Here is a 17,044-nt window from a genome sequence, read left to right as displayed (position 1 = left end):
AGAGTACAATACAGTTTCTGGTAACACCAAGGAGGCAGAGGAAAGCTAGCTGCCACCAGCTAAACCAAGGCTGTCCAGCATCATATGCAATTCATGAGTTCCTCTTGGACTTGGGGTAAAAATAATTTATGAGACTCTTCTGCATTGAAAAATGGCAAGCACTTTAAATACAGGTAAAAGTTTATAAAAACACTGATGCTTTTAAAAACACTGTTTAAATGAAAAACTCCCAGCATGGCCGGGAGTTAAGGAGGTAAGCGCTTAAAGAAGAAATCCAAAGTCCTAGTCACGCTTTCTCTGGGTCGTTTTGCACTAGATCCTGTTGGAATCTTGGGCTTGTTCTTTGCCTTGGCAGGAGATCTGGAAGCTGCAGCCTTTGGGCTGTCAGCTGCTGCTGGAGCCGTGGGAGCACTGGCCTCCAGGAAGGAGTTTTGAAGCTCCAGAGCAAAGTGATAGTCCATGTGCTCTGGGAACTCCCACACCAGCACCAGCTGGCCACACTTCTCGCAGCGCTGCTGGTCCCCTGGTGAGGCAGGAGGGGGTAGGGCAAGCTCAGAAAAGGGTGGCAAATTCTGCTCGCTTCCCTCCATAGCTGGCTCCAATTTCAGGAGGGTTCTGGAGCTGGGTGGAGTAGAGGGTGTTTGTGTAGCACCAGACAATGACTTCTCACACAGAGGCCTCTTATAAGGAGAAGTAGGGCTTCTGTCTCCAGGACTCTGCTGCACAGAGGACTCCAGGTCACACTGCACAGAGGCAAGTCTACCATCACCTCTCTCTTGGTGCTCTGGGGAGCTGGGCACAGGTGACTCTGCAGTGGTAGCAGCTGGCATGCCGATTGGTGCTACCACCTGTGACTGCTGCTTTTCTGCCACCTTCTGGAAGAACGACTCAATAGCATGAGCTGGCTTCTGCCTAGAATCTTTGCTTGGGCTCCTAAAAAATTTGACTCTGGGCCTCGCAGAGGATGTGGCATTTTGGCTGGTGGTAGCTGTGTCATTGGACTGGGTATCACTTGTCAGGAAGGTGGCAATGCCTGCAGGGAGGAGCGTGGCAGGCTCCGAGAACTTGTTTGCTGAGAGAAGTACTGATATGAGCGGTGGAGACCTGCAAAGGACACAACAACATCAGCTTGGGTGTGAGCCTGGAAAGCAGAGAGTCTTTTGAGGTAAGACTTTAAGCAACATAAAATGCTCACAGGCAAGGCACCTACAGTTTAAGTATATGGCAAGGGGTGGGAGAGGCATTTTCTCTGACAAAACATGAGCATTGCTTCCTCCAGACATAGCAGGCTGGGTTAGAGCAGACAGTCAGACAGTCAGGGTTGGAAGGGACCACAGGATCATCTAGTTCCAACCCCCCTGCCATGGGCAGGGACACCCCACACTACATCAGGCTGCCCAGAGCCTCATCCAGCCTGGGCTTAAACACCTCCAGGGATGGGGCCTCAACCACCTCCCTGGGCTACCCATTCCAGGGCTTCACCACTCATGGTGAAGAACTTCTTCCTCACACCCAGCATGAATCTCCCCACCTCCAGCTTCATTCCATTCCCCCTAGTCCTATCACTACCTGAGATCCTAAGAAGTCCCTCCCCAGCCTTCTTGTAGGCCCCCTTCAGATACTGGAAGGCCACAATTAGGTCACCTGGGAGCCTTCTCTTCTCCAGACTGAACAGCCCCAACTCCTTCAGTCTGTCCTCATAGGAGAGGTGCTCCAGCCCTCTGATCATCCTCGTGGTCCTTCTCTGGACACCTTCCAGCATTTGCCAAAGCAAAAGGCAGTGGAGCAGGGACAGCCAGCTGCCAGCCTGGACTTTCCGTCTACCACAGGCCACACCTGCTGTGAGACTCCTAGGCAAGGTGAGAGGACCTTAAGGGAGCAGCAGCCTTGTTGGACCCTAACAGACAGGACCTTCTTGCCTAAACTATGCCTCAGCCTTCACTGCAGAGCAGGAGGAAGTAATGTTGAATACAAGAGCTGGTCACCTACATTTTCCTTCCTGCTCCAAGAGCCTCCTCTCTTTGTCCTTATGGGAAGAGAGCAAGGCCCAGCACAGCAGGGCAAGAGCTTGCCTCGCTGCAGCAAGGGAGCCCCCTGCCGGTAGCAATCATCATAGCAATCATTTGCTCCCAGTACAGAAGTGAGAAGTGTCCTGCCACACGTGGGACTAGAAGAGGCCAAGCTCTCACAGTTGTCCTACCCCTAACAAGCAGAGGTTGCTGTGCTCTGCTTTGCATGTGCTGAGCATTGCTCTTCCTGGCAGTCAGCATAACACACTCATCCCTTTCTGTCAGGTTCTTGCACCTTCTGCAGAACTTCTGATGGGGATGTGAACCACTTCCTCCCACACTCACCAGGCCACTTGGTTAGCCCCAGCCACGTTGCAGTTTTGGATGAGAGCAAAGGCATCGTTGCACATCTTCTGGGCGTCATAGCGGGACAGGGCGCAGAAGCGCGACACCCGGCTGTCTCCCTGCATGCGGATGACCACCATCAGCTGCTTGGCCACTCGGTGGTTCTGCAAAGAGAAGAGGTAGCTGGGTTTCAAGTGACACCTGCAGGAAAGGCAGAGGAAACCATCTCACTACCATGTTCTCATCTGCTCTAGGTGATGCTGCGTGACAGATGGCAGCTTGTCCTGCCTGACCTGATCTCCAAGGGCCAGCAGGAGCTTGTATGCCTGTGCCACACAGGATGGGAAGGAGTTAGTCCTTGTTTTCATTCAAAGGCACCTGCTTTTTCTTGCCCCTTGTACAACTGAAGCTAGCAGATTAATCTCACCCTATGCTATAGTCTACCATCTGGATTTGAGCATACTGTTCCCTCTCACAGCCCACAGCATAGGTAGGGCTTGCAAGGGACAAGCAATGCAGCAGGATGAAGGTGCAGTGGCTTTCAGGTCCCTGCCTCCTGAAGCATGGGACAAGGACCATTCTTAGCCCTGTAGTATTCTAGGCCAAAACCTTCCTTTTTGGCTGGGCTTTTGCACACCTTTCTGCTTGAGAGACCTCAGCACACAGGCACACATATGAGCATAAAGAGACTTCCTCCCCCACCACACACCACTCTGCTAACAGGTCACCATGCAAGCAGATTGCATGGCTTCCCAAAAGCCAGCAGGGTTAACAGTCATCATGCCTCCCCTTCTTACCTGGCTCCTGTCCTTAATCAGTCTGGATTCCAGCTCCAAAGCTAGCTGCAGGAGCCAGTGTTGCACCTGGAAAAAACAGCAGTAACAGACAGACTTGGTCTCTGCTCACAGCACTGGCACCAGACCAGAGCAATGCTCAGCCCACTAGGGAATGCTGGAGGGGCGTCAGACTGGAATGAACACAGACTATCACAAAGCTCCATTGTCTGGAGAACCCCTGGAGAAATTGTTACAGGTGAGGATTCAACACTTGAGGCAAGGCAGTATAGATACAAGTCCTGCAGCACTGCTACTAGACTTTGCCAAGTAACCTGGGTCCCCTGCCCTGGCTCTCTCTTTGCATCTCCCTACCTCTCTATGGGAACCTCTCGCCAGATAGCAGGTAAGGTGCATTCTCCCTCTTGTTTTGGGCTAGTTGCCTTCTTTCTAGCAACCAAGCCCTTGAAACTTTGCACCACAACTACCTGTTGAACAGCACAGGCCCACAGTTTTGCTCATGGAAATTACACCAAGGTTGGACCTCTTTCTGCAGAAGTTTGTCAATGTATTTCTGTCAAATGGGGATTTCCCTCTTTTCTCGGGCCCAAACCACCTCCTCCCACTGAGCCCCTAGACTGATTTCAGCACACTGTGACACACAAAAGCTGCACTTTTACAAGCTAGTCTCAGCTTTTAGCAGCCTCATCTTCTCCAGTACAAAGGTCAAGCCTTGTGGTAGATACAGAGGTCTTCTACCTCTTTCTGTGTGGCCAGGGCTGTCCTCCCAGGGAAGTTCTTGCTGCAGCCAATGGACTGGGGCAGGTACCGGTTTTTAACAGGTTCATCTTCAATTCCTCTGCACAAGTCATAGAGCCAGGACCTAAAAGCCACAGAGAGGCAGGCATCACTGGACAGCAAATTAACCTTCTGCTAAGCCATGCTTTCAGCTCTGTGCAAGCTGTGACTCTGCCTCTCATCCCCAGCTCTGCTGTTGCAGCCACAACTGAACAGGCAGGCTTTCTTTGGGGCACAACTGCTTGTCAACACAACTCCTCTCCTGAAGTGACAACAGTTCCCCAGTCTGCTGGGCAGTCTAACTACTGCTCTTGGCCCAGAAGTGGTGTTTCAGGCTCCAGTCCAGCCTTGTAATTTCCTCTGTAATGAGACTGTCAAGCCTGTCTGCTTCCCAGCCTGCAAGGCAGCCCTTCCACAGCTTGGCCCCATCCTTAGACACTATAAAGGAAGGCGGAGGAGCTGGCTGAGAAGAAAAATGTTACCCTCTGGAGAGTGCTTGGGAGCAAACAAGGTTGGAAACCTGTCTGTGGGCCTAACAGATCAATGCTTCTGAAAGATGTCACTCAAGTTTTAACTTCCAACCTCCCAAATTTCAACAGAACCACCTGTGACCAAAAGGAAGTCTCAGTTCCTGCCAAGAGCCAAGTTGTGGGGATTGGTTTATCATTACCCAGTTTTGTCTCCAAAGTGAGTCTGGAGTTCTGTCTCACTGAACTGTGTCAGCTGACCAATGTACTCTATTCCCAGGTTGTCTGTAATGGCAGTGCCAAGCTTGCCTCCCAGGTTACGGCTATGGCAGAGAGAAAAAAAATGAGAAAACAAATGAAGCATCACTTGAAGACTATGCCAAGTCTTTTTGGACCAGCTGTCCCTAGACCAGGACAGCTAGAAGCAATCAGGAACTAGCAAGGCTAAAGGAAACACTTGGTATATAACTGCTCTTCTGCTCATGGTAAAAAAAACAGGAGCTGAAGTGGCCCTTTGGCTCACCCAGTTTTAGCACTTCTCCCTCAATTCCACCTTCAAAACATGATCCCAAAGCATGCTCTGAAGAATGCTTCACACATTCACTCCTTCCTCCTGCACAGACAGAGCCCTTCCCCACACACGCCCCACTCCATCCCTACTGAGCAGCAGTGCAGGTTTAGAGAGCAGGGCAAGGAACCATTCCTCTGGAGCAGCAGAACTGGTAACTCTTGCTAGTAACTCTTCCCTACAGCAAAACAAGTACTTGTACACAATGTGTCTATCTGAAACAAAACCACATCTGCTTGCTGGAAGCACATCTGTCATGCACTCAGGCACAGCTATGGCCTCCTTGCCCACAGTTGCTCCTGGCAAACTATACACCCCAGCTACCACCTTGAAGACTGTCCACAGGATGCTAATGGGTTCTTTAAGTGTGGTCTCTTTGAGGGCGGTCTGTCCATTGACAGGACTGCAGCTCCCAAGCAGGCTCCTCCTGAACTGTGTTGCTCACAGCTCTAAGGGCTTACTGACAAGATCGTCTCTCAATTTCTTACAAGCACTGATGAGCAGTTACTGTGTGGTTGAAAGCCTTTGCTGATTGCTATCAATTAGCATCAAATTGCTCTCTGTGGAGGTGGCCACAAACAGCTTCCTACCCCCAGGTCATTTTAGTTCTGCTCAGAGGAGCAATGATGACAAACCAACAAGAGCAAGTACCACAACAATGAAGACAAACAGGGCTCTCTTCCGCATATAAAAGCCTGGATTGTGGGAAGACAGCACCAACTTTTAAAAGACATGCTCATGCCAGAACCCCAGGCTGCAGAAAAGCAGGCAGCTCCCCAGTACTCACATATTGCTGACAGGCAGCTGGCTGAAGAGCTGTGGGACAAATCGCGACGATACTAGAGTCTGGCGGTTGGGCTTGTTTAACCCACAGGCCAGTTTTGCCAGTGTCTGTAACAGAGAAGAGAGTGGAAGCTCTGTCGTTACAAACTTGGTACTGCGACTTGACAGCTTGTGCTGTATCATCACTAAGAACTGCCTAGGAAAGACATGCAGGTTACACCATTGCTTGCTCCCAGGTTGTACACACCTTGGTATTTGACAAGCATTCACTGGGTACTCCAAAAACCTTGCTGCTTCCAGCTCTGCAGAGTTGGATACCTGCTACAGGAAGCTTAAGGAATCTGCATCTATCACCTGTTCTGGCTGGCTTATCCACCAGGCAAGCATGCTGGAACTTCCAGAGCATGACCATCCTCCTCCCTAGGCTATATCTCTCACTATGTCTTGGTCTTTCATTTGTGTTGGTCTTGCTTTTTCTCAGTGTCCCTGGAGGTGTTCAAGAGGGGACTGGATGTGGCACTCGGCGCCATGGTCCAGTAGTCATGAGGTGCTGGGTGACAGGTTGGACTTGATGATCTTTGAGGTCTTTTCCAACCTTGTTGATTCTATGATTCTATATGCTGTAAAAGTAAATCTGAAACACCCAAAATTGTTAGCCTGGAAAGGATCTTCTCTAGTCTATCTGCTATGCAACTTCCCTTCCTGCCTTAATCTCCTGCAAGAACAATACACAGACCAGCTTGAAGTATGTTTAGCTGGGTGGCTGTTGTGTTTTGTTTGTTTGTTGGATTTTCTTGTCCTGGGGTTGTTTTTTGGTGGTTTTTTTTGTTTGCTCAGGGGGGTTGTGTTTAACAAATCCAGTAATTCCATCTTTCACTGCTTTACCACACACCCTAAAACTAAGCATAATTTCTTTCCTGCCTCCAGATCTTTATTGGCAGCCTCTTTTACAGGCTTATAGACATCCTTAGTATTTTCTAAACAAAGTAGATCCCTTCCCTTTCACTTTTTGTATCCAGTCACCTTCCAGAGGTCTAATTACTGCTGTTCTTGTTTCACTGGAGACTATTCCACATTTAGAATAGAACAGAATAAACCAGGTTGGAAGAGACCTTCAAGATCATCGCATCCAACCTATCAGCTAAACCATGGCACCAAGCACCCTATCAAGTCTCCTCCTGAACACCTCCAATGATGGCGACTCCACCACCTCCCCGGGCAGCCCATTCCAATGGGCAATCACTCTCTCTGTATAGAACTTCTTCCCAACCTCCAGCCTAAACCTCCCCTGGTGCAGCCTGAGACTGTGTCCTCTTGTTCTGGTGCTGGCTGCCTGGGTGAAGAGACCAAACTCTGCCTGTCTACAACCCCCCTTAAGGCAATTGTAGACAGCAATAAGGTCACCCCTGAGCCTCCTCTTCTCCAGGCTAAGCAGCCCCAGCTCCCTCAGCCTCTCCTCATAGAGCTTGTGTTCCAAACCCCTCACCAGCTTTGTTGCCCTTCTCTGGACATGCTCCAGCAACTCAACATCCTTCCTAAACTGAGGGGCCCAGAACTGGACACAGGACTCAAGGTGTGTCCTAACCAGTGTGGTGTACAGGGGCAGAATCACCTCCCTGCTCCTGTTGGCCACACTGTTCCTGATACAGGCCAGGATGCCATTGGCCCTCTTGGCTGCCTGGGCACACTGCATGCTCATGTTCAGCCTACCATCGACCAGCACCCCCAGGTCCCTCTCTGCCTGGCTGCTCTCCAGCCACTCTGACCCCAGCCTGTAGCACTGCATGGGGTTGTTGTGGCCAATGTGCAGAACCCGGCACTTCGATGTGTTAAATCTCACGCCGTTGGACTCTGCCCATCTGTCCAGCCTGTTGAGGTCCCTCTGCAGAGCCTCTCTACCCTCCAGCAGATCAACTCCTGCCCCCAGCTTGGTGTCGTCAGCAAATTTACTGATGAAGGACTCAATGCCCTCATCCAAATCATCAGTAAAGATGTTAAAGAGCACAGGGCCCAGCACTGATCCTTGGGGCACACCACTAGTGACTGGCCACCAGCTGGATGCCAGCTTGCCCAAACTGTTCATAAAGTGAAGTGCTGTGAACTGAACCAATCACTGAGACTTCAAGGGGAGAAATAATTTCCTTTTCCTGACACTTCCTCTAATCTGCATATGCTGAAAGAGGATTTGCCATTTCTAGAAGAGCACTTGTGTTACTGAATCATCCTGCTGCTTGTCTGCAGTAACTCCAAACTACTTCCTGAATTACTGCAATTTAGCCAAAACCCCACTAGTCTCTTCTTTTTCTTATAAACCACAAAAACAGTCAGAGAGGAACAGAAGAACTGTTGTCGGACAAGAGGGGACATGGGTCCCAGGAACACCTGTGCAATTCAGGCCTTGAAGAATTCTCTGTTGATAATATACTGGCGGAGAGGAGATGTGAGAAAGTGCTGATTGCTTGGTATGCTGAAGTCCAGCTGCCCCTGAGAAGGGAGGCAAGCAAGATAAGGAGGAGGCGAGATCTGGGAAAGAGAGCAATTAGGCCGGATAGAAGAATTCCACAGAGTTGTGAAAACAATGATGTAACCTTTTAGAGAGCAACCAATAGTATGTTGCCAAGTGGGCATAATTATAGCAAACTGTATATAAGATGTGTCTGATGCTCAATAAAGTTGGAATCCGCTGATCAAATTGGTCGTTAGAGCGGCCCCCTTCTTGCAGTAAGTGGCGCTCGAACACGGGACCCTAATGAAGACAAACGTTAGGGTTTAAGAAGTTCTTCGGGACGTTGGGAGATTCGCAGTAAGCCGGGAGGCAAGAAGACGGCCGGCCCGGGATAGCAGTACCGGAGGCTGCAAGAAAAGGGAAGACAGCCTTGAAGCCGAAGACGCTGTAGAGCCGGAAACTGCTTAAACGAGGACTGTGCGCACAGGTATTAACGTTTAAATACGGTTATGGATAGGCAGGCAGCGTATGATTTATTTATATGCTTTTTAGAAAAGCGACAGTGTAAGTTAAATTTTACAAAGGAGTTGGTGCCGCTGTTAAGCTATGCAGAAGAGTTAGGATATTTTAAGGACCCAAATGAGGTGTTTGAAAGATTGCAGTGGAAAAAGTCTGGACAAGACTTGTGGCTGCATGGCTTAGATGATGAAAAACGAGCAAAGGAGTGTGGAAAATGGTGGAAGATGGTTATGACAGCATTGGATCAGCATCGTGCTGAGCAAATGGCAGCTTATCAAGCCAGGGTACGATTAGATTATACGGACCCAAATGGAGCAAGTGTTACACATGCTGGGTTGCCTTTGTCAGAAGAGGTTCAGGATTATTTAAGAAAGGAGAAGGCTGCGTGTGTAAAAGGGTTAGGTGGCAGAGTCGAATTACAATCTGTAACACAGGACTCTGCTGAGGAGCCTTCCCCGTATCTTTTAGCTGAGCAAATTGTACAGGAGGAGAAAGTAAGTGAGGGAGAGGAGACAAACAGGGCGATAGATCCTGGAGGTGGTGTTAAAGATCATGTAAGAAAGCACGCAGAGTATTGGCGAAAGGTTGCAGAACACTTAAATGCCGAAGGAGATCAGGAAGGGCTTAGCCAGCTGGCTGCTTCACATCAAGCTTTTCCAGTGATGTATACACAGGTCCCTGGGGAGCAAAATGTTGTTCAGGCTGATGTAACCCAATTGCCATGGAAATTGTTATCTCAATTAAGACAGACTGCGAGTCAATTTGGGGTTCAATCTGAACCAGCTAGACAGATGATTGATTTTATTTACATGAACTATAATATGTTACCTAGAGATTCTTATAATGTTATGAAGCTGATCCTAACAGCATCTCAATTTATGACATTTTTGAATGAGTGGGAACACCTAGCTAGACAATCAGCTGGAGTACAAAGACAGCAAAACGACCCACTATTTGATGTAACAGTAGATCAGTTGTGTGGAACGGGACAGTATGAGAGACCAGAGTTACAGGCACTTTTACAGCTGCCTGTTTTGCAAGCATCAGCCCAGATAGTAAGGAGGGCTTTTGACAAGCAGAAGGATGGAAATGCAAATCCTCACTATATGGGAATTAAGCAAGGTAGACAGGAACCTCTTGGTGAATCTGTAGATAAGTTGCTTGCCGCACTTAGAGCAGCAAGCGTAGGAGAAGGTATCCGAGAGGCAATTTTAAGGCAGTGTTTAATGCAGAATGGGAACCAGCAGACGCAGCAGCTTATTACATCAGCAGATCCTAGATGGACGGTAGCCGAATTGTTGCAGAGGGCTCAGGACTTGCCAAGCAATCCGATGGCCATGTTGATGGAGGTGATTGATAAGGGATTACAAAAACAGGCTGAGGTGTTGTCAATGACAATGACAAAACAGCTTGAGCATAGTCAACAGGTTATGGCAGCCTTAGTACCTTTGCGCACAAACTCGAAAGGGCAAGGCCGACCCTATAAGCAGTCATCAGACGAAATACAGTGTCATCGAAAAGCGTAAGGCGGAGATATCGTCTAAAGTAATGCCTGGACTTTTGGCCCATAGATCCGCTTTAGGGCATTTCCCTAGCGGAGATAGTTATTTTGATGAAGCTTGTTGGAGAGAATACAGGAACAAGCTGTGGGACTTGGTTATAGATGGTCATAAAACTGCTATAAAGCTGCAAAGTCGTGGCGAGAATGCATGAACTGTGTTAAAACCTACGAACTGAAACAGCGAATGGCTGCTGCAGTTAGAGCAACTTTGTCAGGACGAGATGCAGCGCCAGGTGTATCTGAGTTGCAGCTGAAAGATGTGTCTGAGATCTATCGACCGATCGACCGGGGCCGCCCCCGATACATCTTGCGGCGACCACACCGCGTTTACCAGCCGTCACCACTGCCGTTTGCGCACAGCGGGGAACCTTCCTCTGACATCGCCAGCGACGGCTCGGACTCGGAAGATAACACCGGCAGCGAGGAATTCAAACAGCGCCGACTTTGCTTTACGGCCCCTCTTAGAAAAAATGGAGCGCTTGGAGGCTCGCGGTTACAGCGTTCCTGCCACCGCACTCCCCCCGCGAGCCCTGCCGGCCCCCGCGGATACCGACGGCTCCGACCAAGGCGGTACCGGCTGACGCACCACCGACACCGACAGCGCCGACAGTAGCAGCGGAGCAGCTGCCACGGCAGCAGCCCCCACCCCTTTCCCCCGCAGCGGCTTTAGCCGCACTACTCTGTTTTGATTTAAAGCAACAGTACTCATTTTGTCATTTCTGATTGTAACGTCTTTTAGAGATTTGTTATTTAGAGTTTTGTTAAGTTTTTGTAATAAGCATAATGAATAAGTAAGCATTTGGTATTTATAAGTACTTAGTACATAGTAATTGCAGTAAGGTGTATGCACTTAGTTAAGAGTTCAAATTGTAAGATTTTCTTTTGGTTCGAACCTTAGTTGTCTGCCTAGGCATTTCAAAGGAGCTCCATGTAATATAGTTAAGGAATGTATAAACAGGTTTTAATTTTGGAAAGTGTTTTTTAGTTAATGTACCAATTTTATTTCTTTTTAGACACTGATTTGCTGGATTAATTTTAACATAGTTTTTTAAGGGTTTAAGGATTTTTGGTATTAGCATAAGTTAAGATTTGTAGTAAATAGGTATTAATTTTAACAACTATTCCTTCACTAATGTGCAGAAGAACCAAGACTGACAGGAAACAGCATTTCCCATGAAGTCGAACATCGATCACAATAACTGTTATGATAATCTGGGGTCAAAAGCATCAATCAAAAAAAAAAAAAAAAAAAAAAATTTGTCCTGAATGCTGAATTTGAAAATAGGCAGTTTGGGCTGGTAAATACAGAAAACCTATTTTGTGGTGAGAAAAAGGATTTAAATCCCCATGGAAAATTATTGAAAGGGATTGGCATAAGTGGGAAATAAAGACTAGAGAAATTTTAGTTGGGAAATATCAGGAATAATTAAAAGGATTAGTAAAAGGAAAAGTAAGAGACATAAGATTTTGAAGGCAGAGGAATTGAAATAACAAAAGCACAATGGGAAATGGTAAACAAACTAACCAAGGAAATAGAGAAGAGACTCCAAATGGAATTTTGAAGTGGGTTAAGGAGTTAAAAAATCTGTAGGGCTCCTGAAGAATGTAACTGCTGCCGAGAAGAAAATACACCCGGCTGCTGGTTGCACCCCAGCAGGCCGAGGAGGCAGAGTTCACATATACTTGGTGGAGCCTAATTTTGATCCTAACCCTATTTGTACATAAGTAGTCCAATCGAAATCAAAAACCATGTTCCCATGTGTGGAATCTTGATCAGACCGGAGAGAAAAGACTTGAACTTGAAAAAGCAATGGTAAATTTTTCTGCTACAGTTGAAATCATAGTAAATGCAAGCATAGATGTAATAAAAGTGCAGCAAATGAAATCAATAGTCTCTCGAAAATATCTACACCGAATAGATTAGCTTTGGATTTTTCATATGTAAAGGAAGGGGGTGTATGTGTAGTCATACATGTAAGTTGTTGTAGTTATGTTAATCTAGATAAACGAGTGAAAACAGATTTACAGGCGATTGTAAACCACAATCAGATATTACATCAGATTTCTTTGGATGATACTTCTTCTGTATTTAAAGGAATATGGGATAAGTTAACTTCTTGCTTATCGAATATAAGTTGCTTTAAAAAATTCTTTGCAATACCTGTTGGAATAATTGTAATACTGATCTGTGTAATTCATTGTAATTGTTGTTTTAAAATGGTAAGACCTTTAGGTGAAATTGTTTATGCCAATAAGTTACAAGCAAATGGTTATGATCAGAATGTGATCAGAACAGATGAACTTAATTATGATCCAATTAAGAAGGTTCTGAAATATCTGGAAATTTTAACACAAATCAATGGTGACCAAAAAAAAAAAAAAAAAAAAAAAAAAAAAAAAAAAAAAGGGGAATTGTGATGAATATACTGGTGATTTGTGTTAAAATTGTAAGACTTAGAGTGCACTGGGATTAAGGGTCAGGATCTTGTGAGGCCTGTTTAGAGGATAAAGAGAAAGAAACCTATCTTGCAGACTTGCAAGGACACTGTCTGGTTAATTGGAGACATCACGGCTGAGAAGGAGCTGTCTTAAAGATAAACATTCAGAACTGGGAATTTGTTTTCTTCAGATAAGAAGCCTGCACAATTGAGCATGTGTGAAAGTGGATGCTCTGACCCTTACCACACTGAATGTAGGGAGAAGGGATTTGACCACCTATTCTAAGACTATCATATGCCTCCCTTCTATTTAGCATAAGTTTGCTTATATAGATGATGAAACTATATAAGATGAAGAAAACTATTGTAAGGTTGCTTTTTGGGTGAAGTTGGTACCAATAAGAGATTAGTATTACTAGGATGACCAAAAACACATTATTATGGGTAATTTTTATATTGGGCAAAGCAATGAAGCTCTTTTGCTCTTGCTGATTGCCTGCAAGTTTTCTGTCTGTGAAGCTAGAGCCTGGCCAGATCTACCTTTACAGATTAAAGAAATCTTGCTACCATTAAACAAATTATGATTTTTGACCATCCTAGAGAAAATAAAGGTGCAACATAACAGGTAATAATGAATTGATTGAACTTTTTCAGACGTGTCTGATAGGGATACCCAGACTTAATGTAAATACGTTTGTTAATTATAGTAGTAAGTTTTAAGGTTCTTAGGTATTATTGTACTCATTTTGATTATTGTTAAACTTGTTTATAATTGTATTATGCAAAGTGTTCAAAGAATAACTTCCAAGGCCTTACTTGCACAAAAGAAAAACGGGGGAATTGTTGTCGGACAAGAGGGGACATGGGTCCCAGGAACACCTGTGCAATTCAGGCCTTGAAGAATTCTCTGTTGATAATATACTGGCGGAGAGGAGATGTGAGAAAGTGCTGATTGCTTGGTATGCTGAAGTCCAGCTGCCCCTGAGAAGGGAGGCAAGCAAGATAAGGAGGAGGCGAGATCTGGGAAAGAGAGCAATTAGGCCGGATAGAAGAATTCCACAGAGTTGTGAAAACAATGATGTAACCTTTTAGAGAGCAACCAATAGTATGTTGCCAAGTGGGCATAATTATAGCAAACTGTATATAAGATGTGTCTGATGCTCAATAAAGTTGGAATCCGCTGATCAAATTGGTCGTTAGAGCGGCCCCCTTCTTGCAGTAAAGAACCACCACTTGGTGGTGTCAGACTATATCTGGGCTTTCCCAAGCCTAGAATTTTCACCTCTAATTTCATCTCACAATTTTCACAGTCCAGGCCCTGAGGGTCCATTTGTGCTTAGCAGATCACCTCAGGGTCCCACTCTAAACATCCCAATTTGATCACAACCCACTGAACAAAATCATTCAGATAATCTCAGTCATGTCATTTTGCTAGGGTGTCATCATCATTTTATGCCACTCAGGGTGAGGTGTGTTAGAAACATTAGGCCACTTACACTATCAAAGAGGGCACAGAAATGAGTTTGGCTCAAGTGGTTCTGGCTAAAACCCTGCTGTTACCCTCCAGGAGCTTCCAAATGGCTCACTTGATTATTTAGTCTCATTTATCAGCTCATTTATCATGAGTTAGGTCATGAGAGAAAAAAGGGAAGTTTAAGTCTCCCAAAAGAGGGAGGAAAATAATAAGAGCTCAAAGCAAGAAACCTACACCTACAGTTTTAGGCAACAGTGGCTGTAGCCAGGGAATGCTTTTTACAGGCACATATTTCTGGCAACTTAGGGGAAGCAGGCAACCAGTTTGAGTGAGTCAGGTTGCTTTTCCTCTTTCTGGTTGATCAGTCTTTAGCCCTTCTGGCCACACTTTGAGCAATGCTCAGCCAGCTGCTGAGAGCAGCCACAAGGGCACTTTGTGCATGACAGCAGCTGCAGAAACCAACGGACTTCGATGCTGCAACTACAGGGAGTTTCCTGCTAGGTGAAATGTAGGGTGCTTCACTCAGAGCACCTAGCATTCCTTTCATTCTTTGCCAAAGGGGTTTGTCTGCAAGTTATGACTTTAAAAATGCAAGCTCTAACTGAAAAAAAACCAAAACAAACAAAGACTAAATGGATGCTTTGCAAATTAAGAAAGATTAATTTCATCTTAGACTGCTACAGAAACAACTGGGAATACTACCACCTATATGCAAGTACTGCAGCTAAGTACAAACCTTCTCTGCAAAGAATGAAAGGAGTGTTAGGTGCTCACAGTGAAGCACCCAGCAGGAAACCCTCTATAGCTGCAGCATTAAAGTCCTTTTGTTTCTGCAGCTGCTGTCATGCACAAAGTGCCCATGCAGCTAGCAGCTGGCTGAGCATCACCCAAAGTGTGGCCAGAAGGGCTAACGACTGATCGACCAGAAAGAGGAAAAGCAACCCGACTTGCCTCAGTGCCCCAAACTGGTCACCTTCTTCCTCCAAGTTATTGAGAATTTGTAAGAAGCATTCCCTGCCTACAGGCACCTATGCAGAAAACTCAAGGTGCAAGTTTCCTGCTTCCAGATTTCTTTTTTTCTTTTTTTCCCTGAAGCAAACTTTCCTGGGGGAATTAGACTCCTATTCTTCCTCATGAGATAATTCATTAGGGTACACTAGGAATCCAGGCAGTAAACTGACTGCTGATTGCCTACTCTACATCTCTGGGGAAAAAAGTCTCCTCCCCTTCCCAGAGGTCCTGCAGTTTCCCTGAAGGTGCACTCAGGCATGGCTGCATTCCCTAAGCTCATTTTCTATTCAAGACTTGGAAGGGTGTGTGAGTGTCTACAGCGCATTCTGACTCTGCTGCTCAGAGGAAGTCAGGCTGATGTGTTACACACGTACTTTGTTGTGTGAAATCCCGGCTGAACACCTGAATCCAGTGGCTGCTTCTACAGCCACCCTTATTTCTTCTACAATCACTGCACCCATGGTCAGCTGCAGGTCAGGACAATCAGGGTTATCAAAAGACAGTGATGCCAGCCACTCATGCACACCACGCTGCCGCAGCTCCTCTACAAAAGAAATACAAAGGGGATGAACGCGGGCATTTCCTGCTCAGCTCAACTAAGGAACCAGTACCATCAGCTAGCCCCAGCCAACAGCCACATTTCTCTAATTACGCGCCAACAGCAAGGATGAGAAGCAAGCAGCTTAAAAGTAATTTACTGGGGAAAACAGATCACAATAACCATGCTCTTACTTCCAGGGAGACAAGCAGCCCACCCTCTACCTGTTGCCGTACAGATGTTACCGATGGAGCACAAAGACAGCCCAGGGGGTCCGAGAGGGGCAGCACTCGGCTCCCTTTTTGCAGCATTGTGCGGCCTCTAAACCAAGCCGTTAGCGCCACCCCGCCGCCGTCTGTAAAGCGCAGGCCCCGCCGGCCGAAGCTTCGCGGGGCCTCTCCCCGGGTCCGGGTCGGTGCGTACCCTTCCCGCTGGGCTGGGGACCGGGGTCGTTGGGCAGCCCCTGCACGAAGGTGGTGGGCAGCAGCGCGGCCGCCAGGGGGCGCCCCTGGAGGGCGCACAGCCGCTCCCGCGCGAGGCCCGTCAGGTCCAGGTACGCCTCGTCGATGCTGGCCCGCTCGATGGCAGCGAAGCGCGACAGCACCTGCATCACCTCCTGGCTTGCCTCCCGGTACCTGCCGGGTAGCGGGCACAGCCTCAGGCGCCGTCTCGCGTAAGGCGACCCCTGCCGCCACCGCCCTGAGCCCGATCCCAGACCCCGCTCACCGGGTGAGGTCGGCCTTGCCCCGCGCCTGGGGCACCCGCGCCAGTGCCAGATCAGGACATAGCGCCCGCGCCTCCGACGCCCACATCCCACGGGACACGCCGAAGGCTCGCGCCTCGTAACTCACCGCGATGATCCTGCAAGACACGGAGGGCAGTGCAGGGCGGGCACGGCGCGGCACAGCTCGTGGGGACGGATGCGAAGATCCACGGCCATGGCCGGCCCGCTGGCAGTGGCACCTACCCGCCGCCCTGCCACTTAGTGTACTGCACCACGGCGCAGGGGCGGCCGCGCAGCTGCGGGTCGAGGCGTTGCTCCACCTGCATGAAGAAGCAGTCCATGTCCACAAGGGCCACCACGCGCTCCTGCCCCCGGGACATTCCTGCTGCTGCGCCGGCGGCGGCTGTTGCTGCGGCTGCCACCTCCCGCCAGACTGGCGACGTACCCCGCCCAGCGCCGCCACTTCCCGGCAGCGGGGCCGTCCCCGCGCGGGGCACGCCGGGAGTTTTCGTTCTTGAGGACACTGGCCTTCCCGGCGCGCGGCGCACGCGCTCTCCTCCGTGACTCCGTCCGTGCGGCACATGCGCAGA

The 17,044-nt window shown here is 48.0% G+C and overlaps 1 protein-coding gene across 3 annotated transcripts; it reads right to left on the bottom strand.

The window, feature by feature from the left end:
* Positions 1–110: 110 nt before the first annotated feature.
* On the bottom strand, positions 111–17,013 carry POLH (DNA polymerase eta). 3 transcript variants are annotated; one of them, XM_068156996.1, is made up of 11 exons: positions 16,900–17,013; positions 16,698–16,774; positions 16,457–16,591; positions 16,154–16,365; positions 15,567–15,736; positions 5,748–5,851; positions 4,596–4,715; positions 3,887–4,010; positions 3,152–3,217; positions 2,355–2,518; positions 111–1,104 (listed from the first exon to the last, which is right to left on the bottom strand). In XM_068156996.1, exons 3-11 carry the CDS (start codon positions 16,540–16,542, stop codon positions 246–248), a joined length of 1,905 nt encoding a protein of 634 aa, XP_068013097.1. In that variant the 5' UTR covers positions 16,543–16,591; positions 16,698–16,774; positions 16,900–17,013; the 3' UTR covers positions 111–245. The 3 variants fall into 3 exon arrangements, with proteins under 3 accessions (XP_068013097.1, XP_068013077.1, XP_068013087.1); XM_068156976.1 differs by having other exon boundaries at positions 16,698–17,000; XM_068156986.1 differs by lacking the exon at positions 3,152–3,217 and having other exon boundaries at positions 16,698–17,001.
* Positions 17,014–17,044: the final 31 nt, after the last annotated feature.

The sequence above is a fragment of the Melanerpes formicivorus genome, unplaced genomic scaffold, assembly GCF_026170545.1.
Source record: "Melanerpes formicivorus ecotype bairdi unplaced genomic scaffold, bMelFor1.0.p_v2 SCAF_2, whole genome shotgun sequence".
In the NCBI taxonomy this organism is placed as follows: domain Eukaryota; kingdom Metazoa; phylum Chordata; class Aves; order Piciformes; family Picidae; genus Melanerpes; species Melanerpes formicivorus.
Note: the sequence above shows the minus strand (reverse complement) of the source record. Positions and strands in the feature narration are given on the sequence as shown.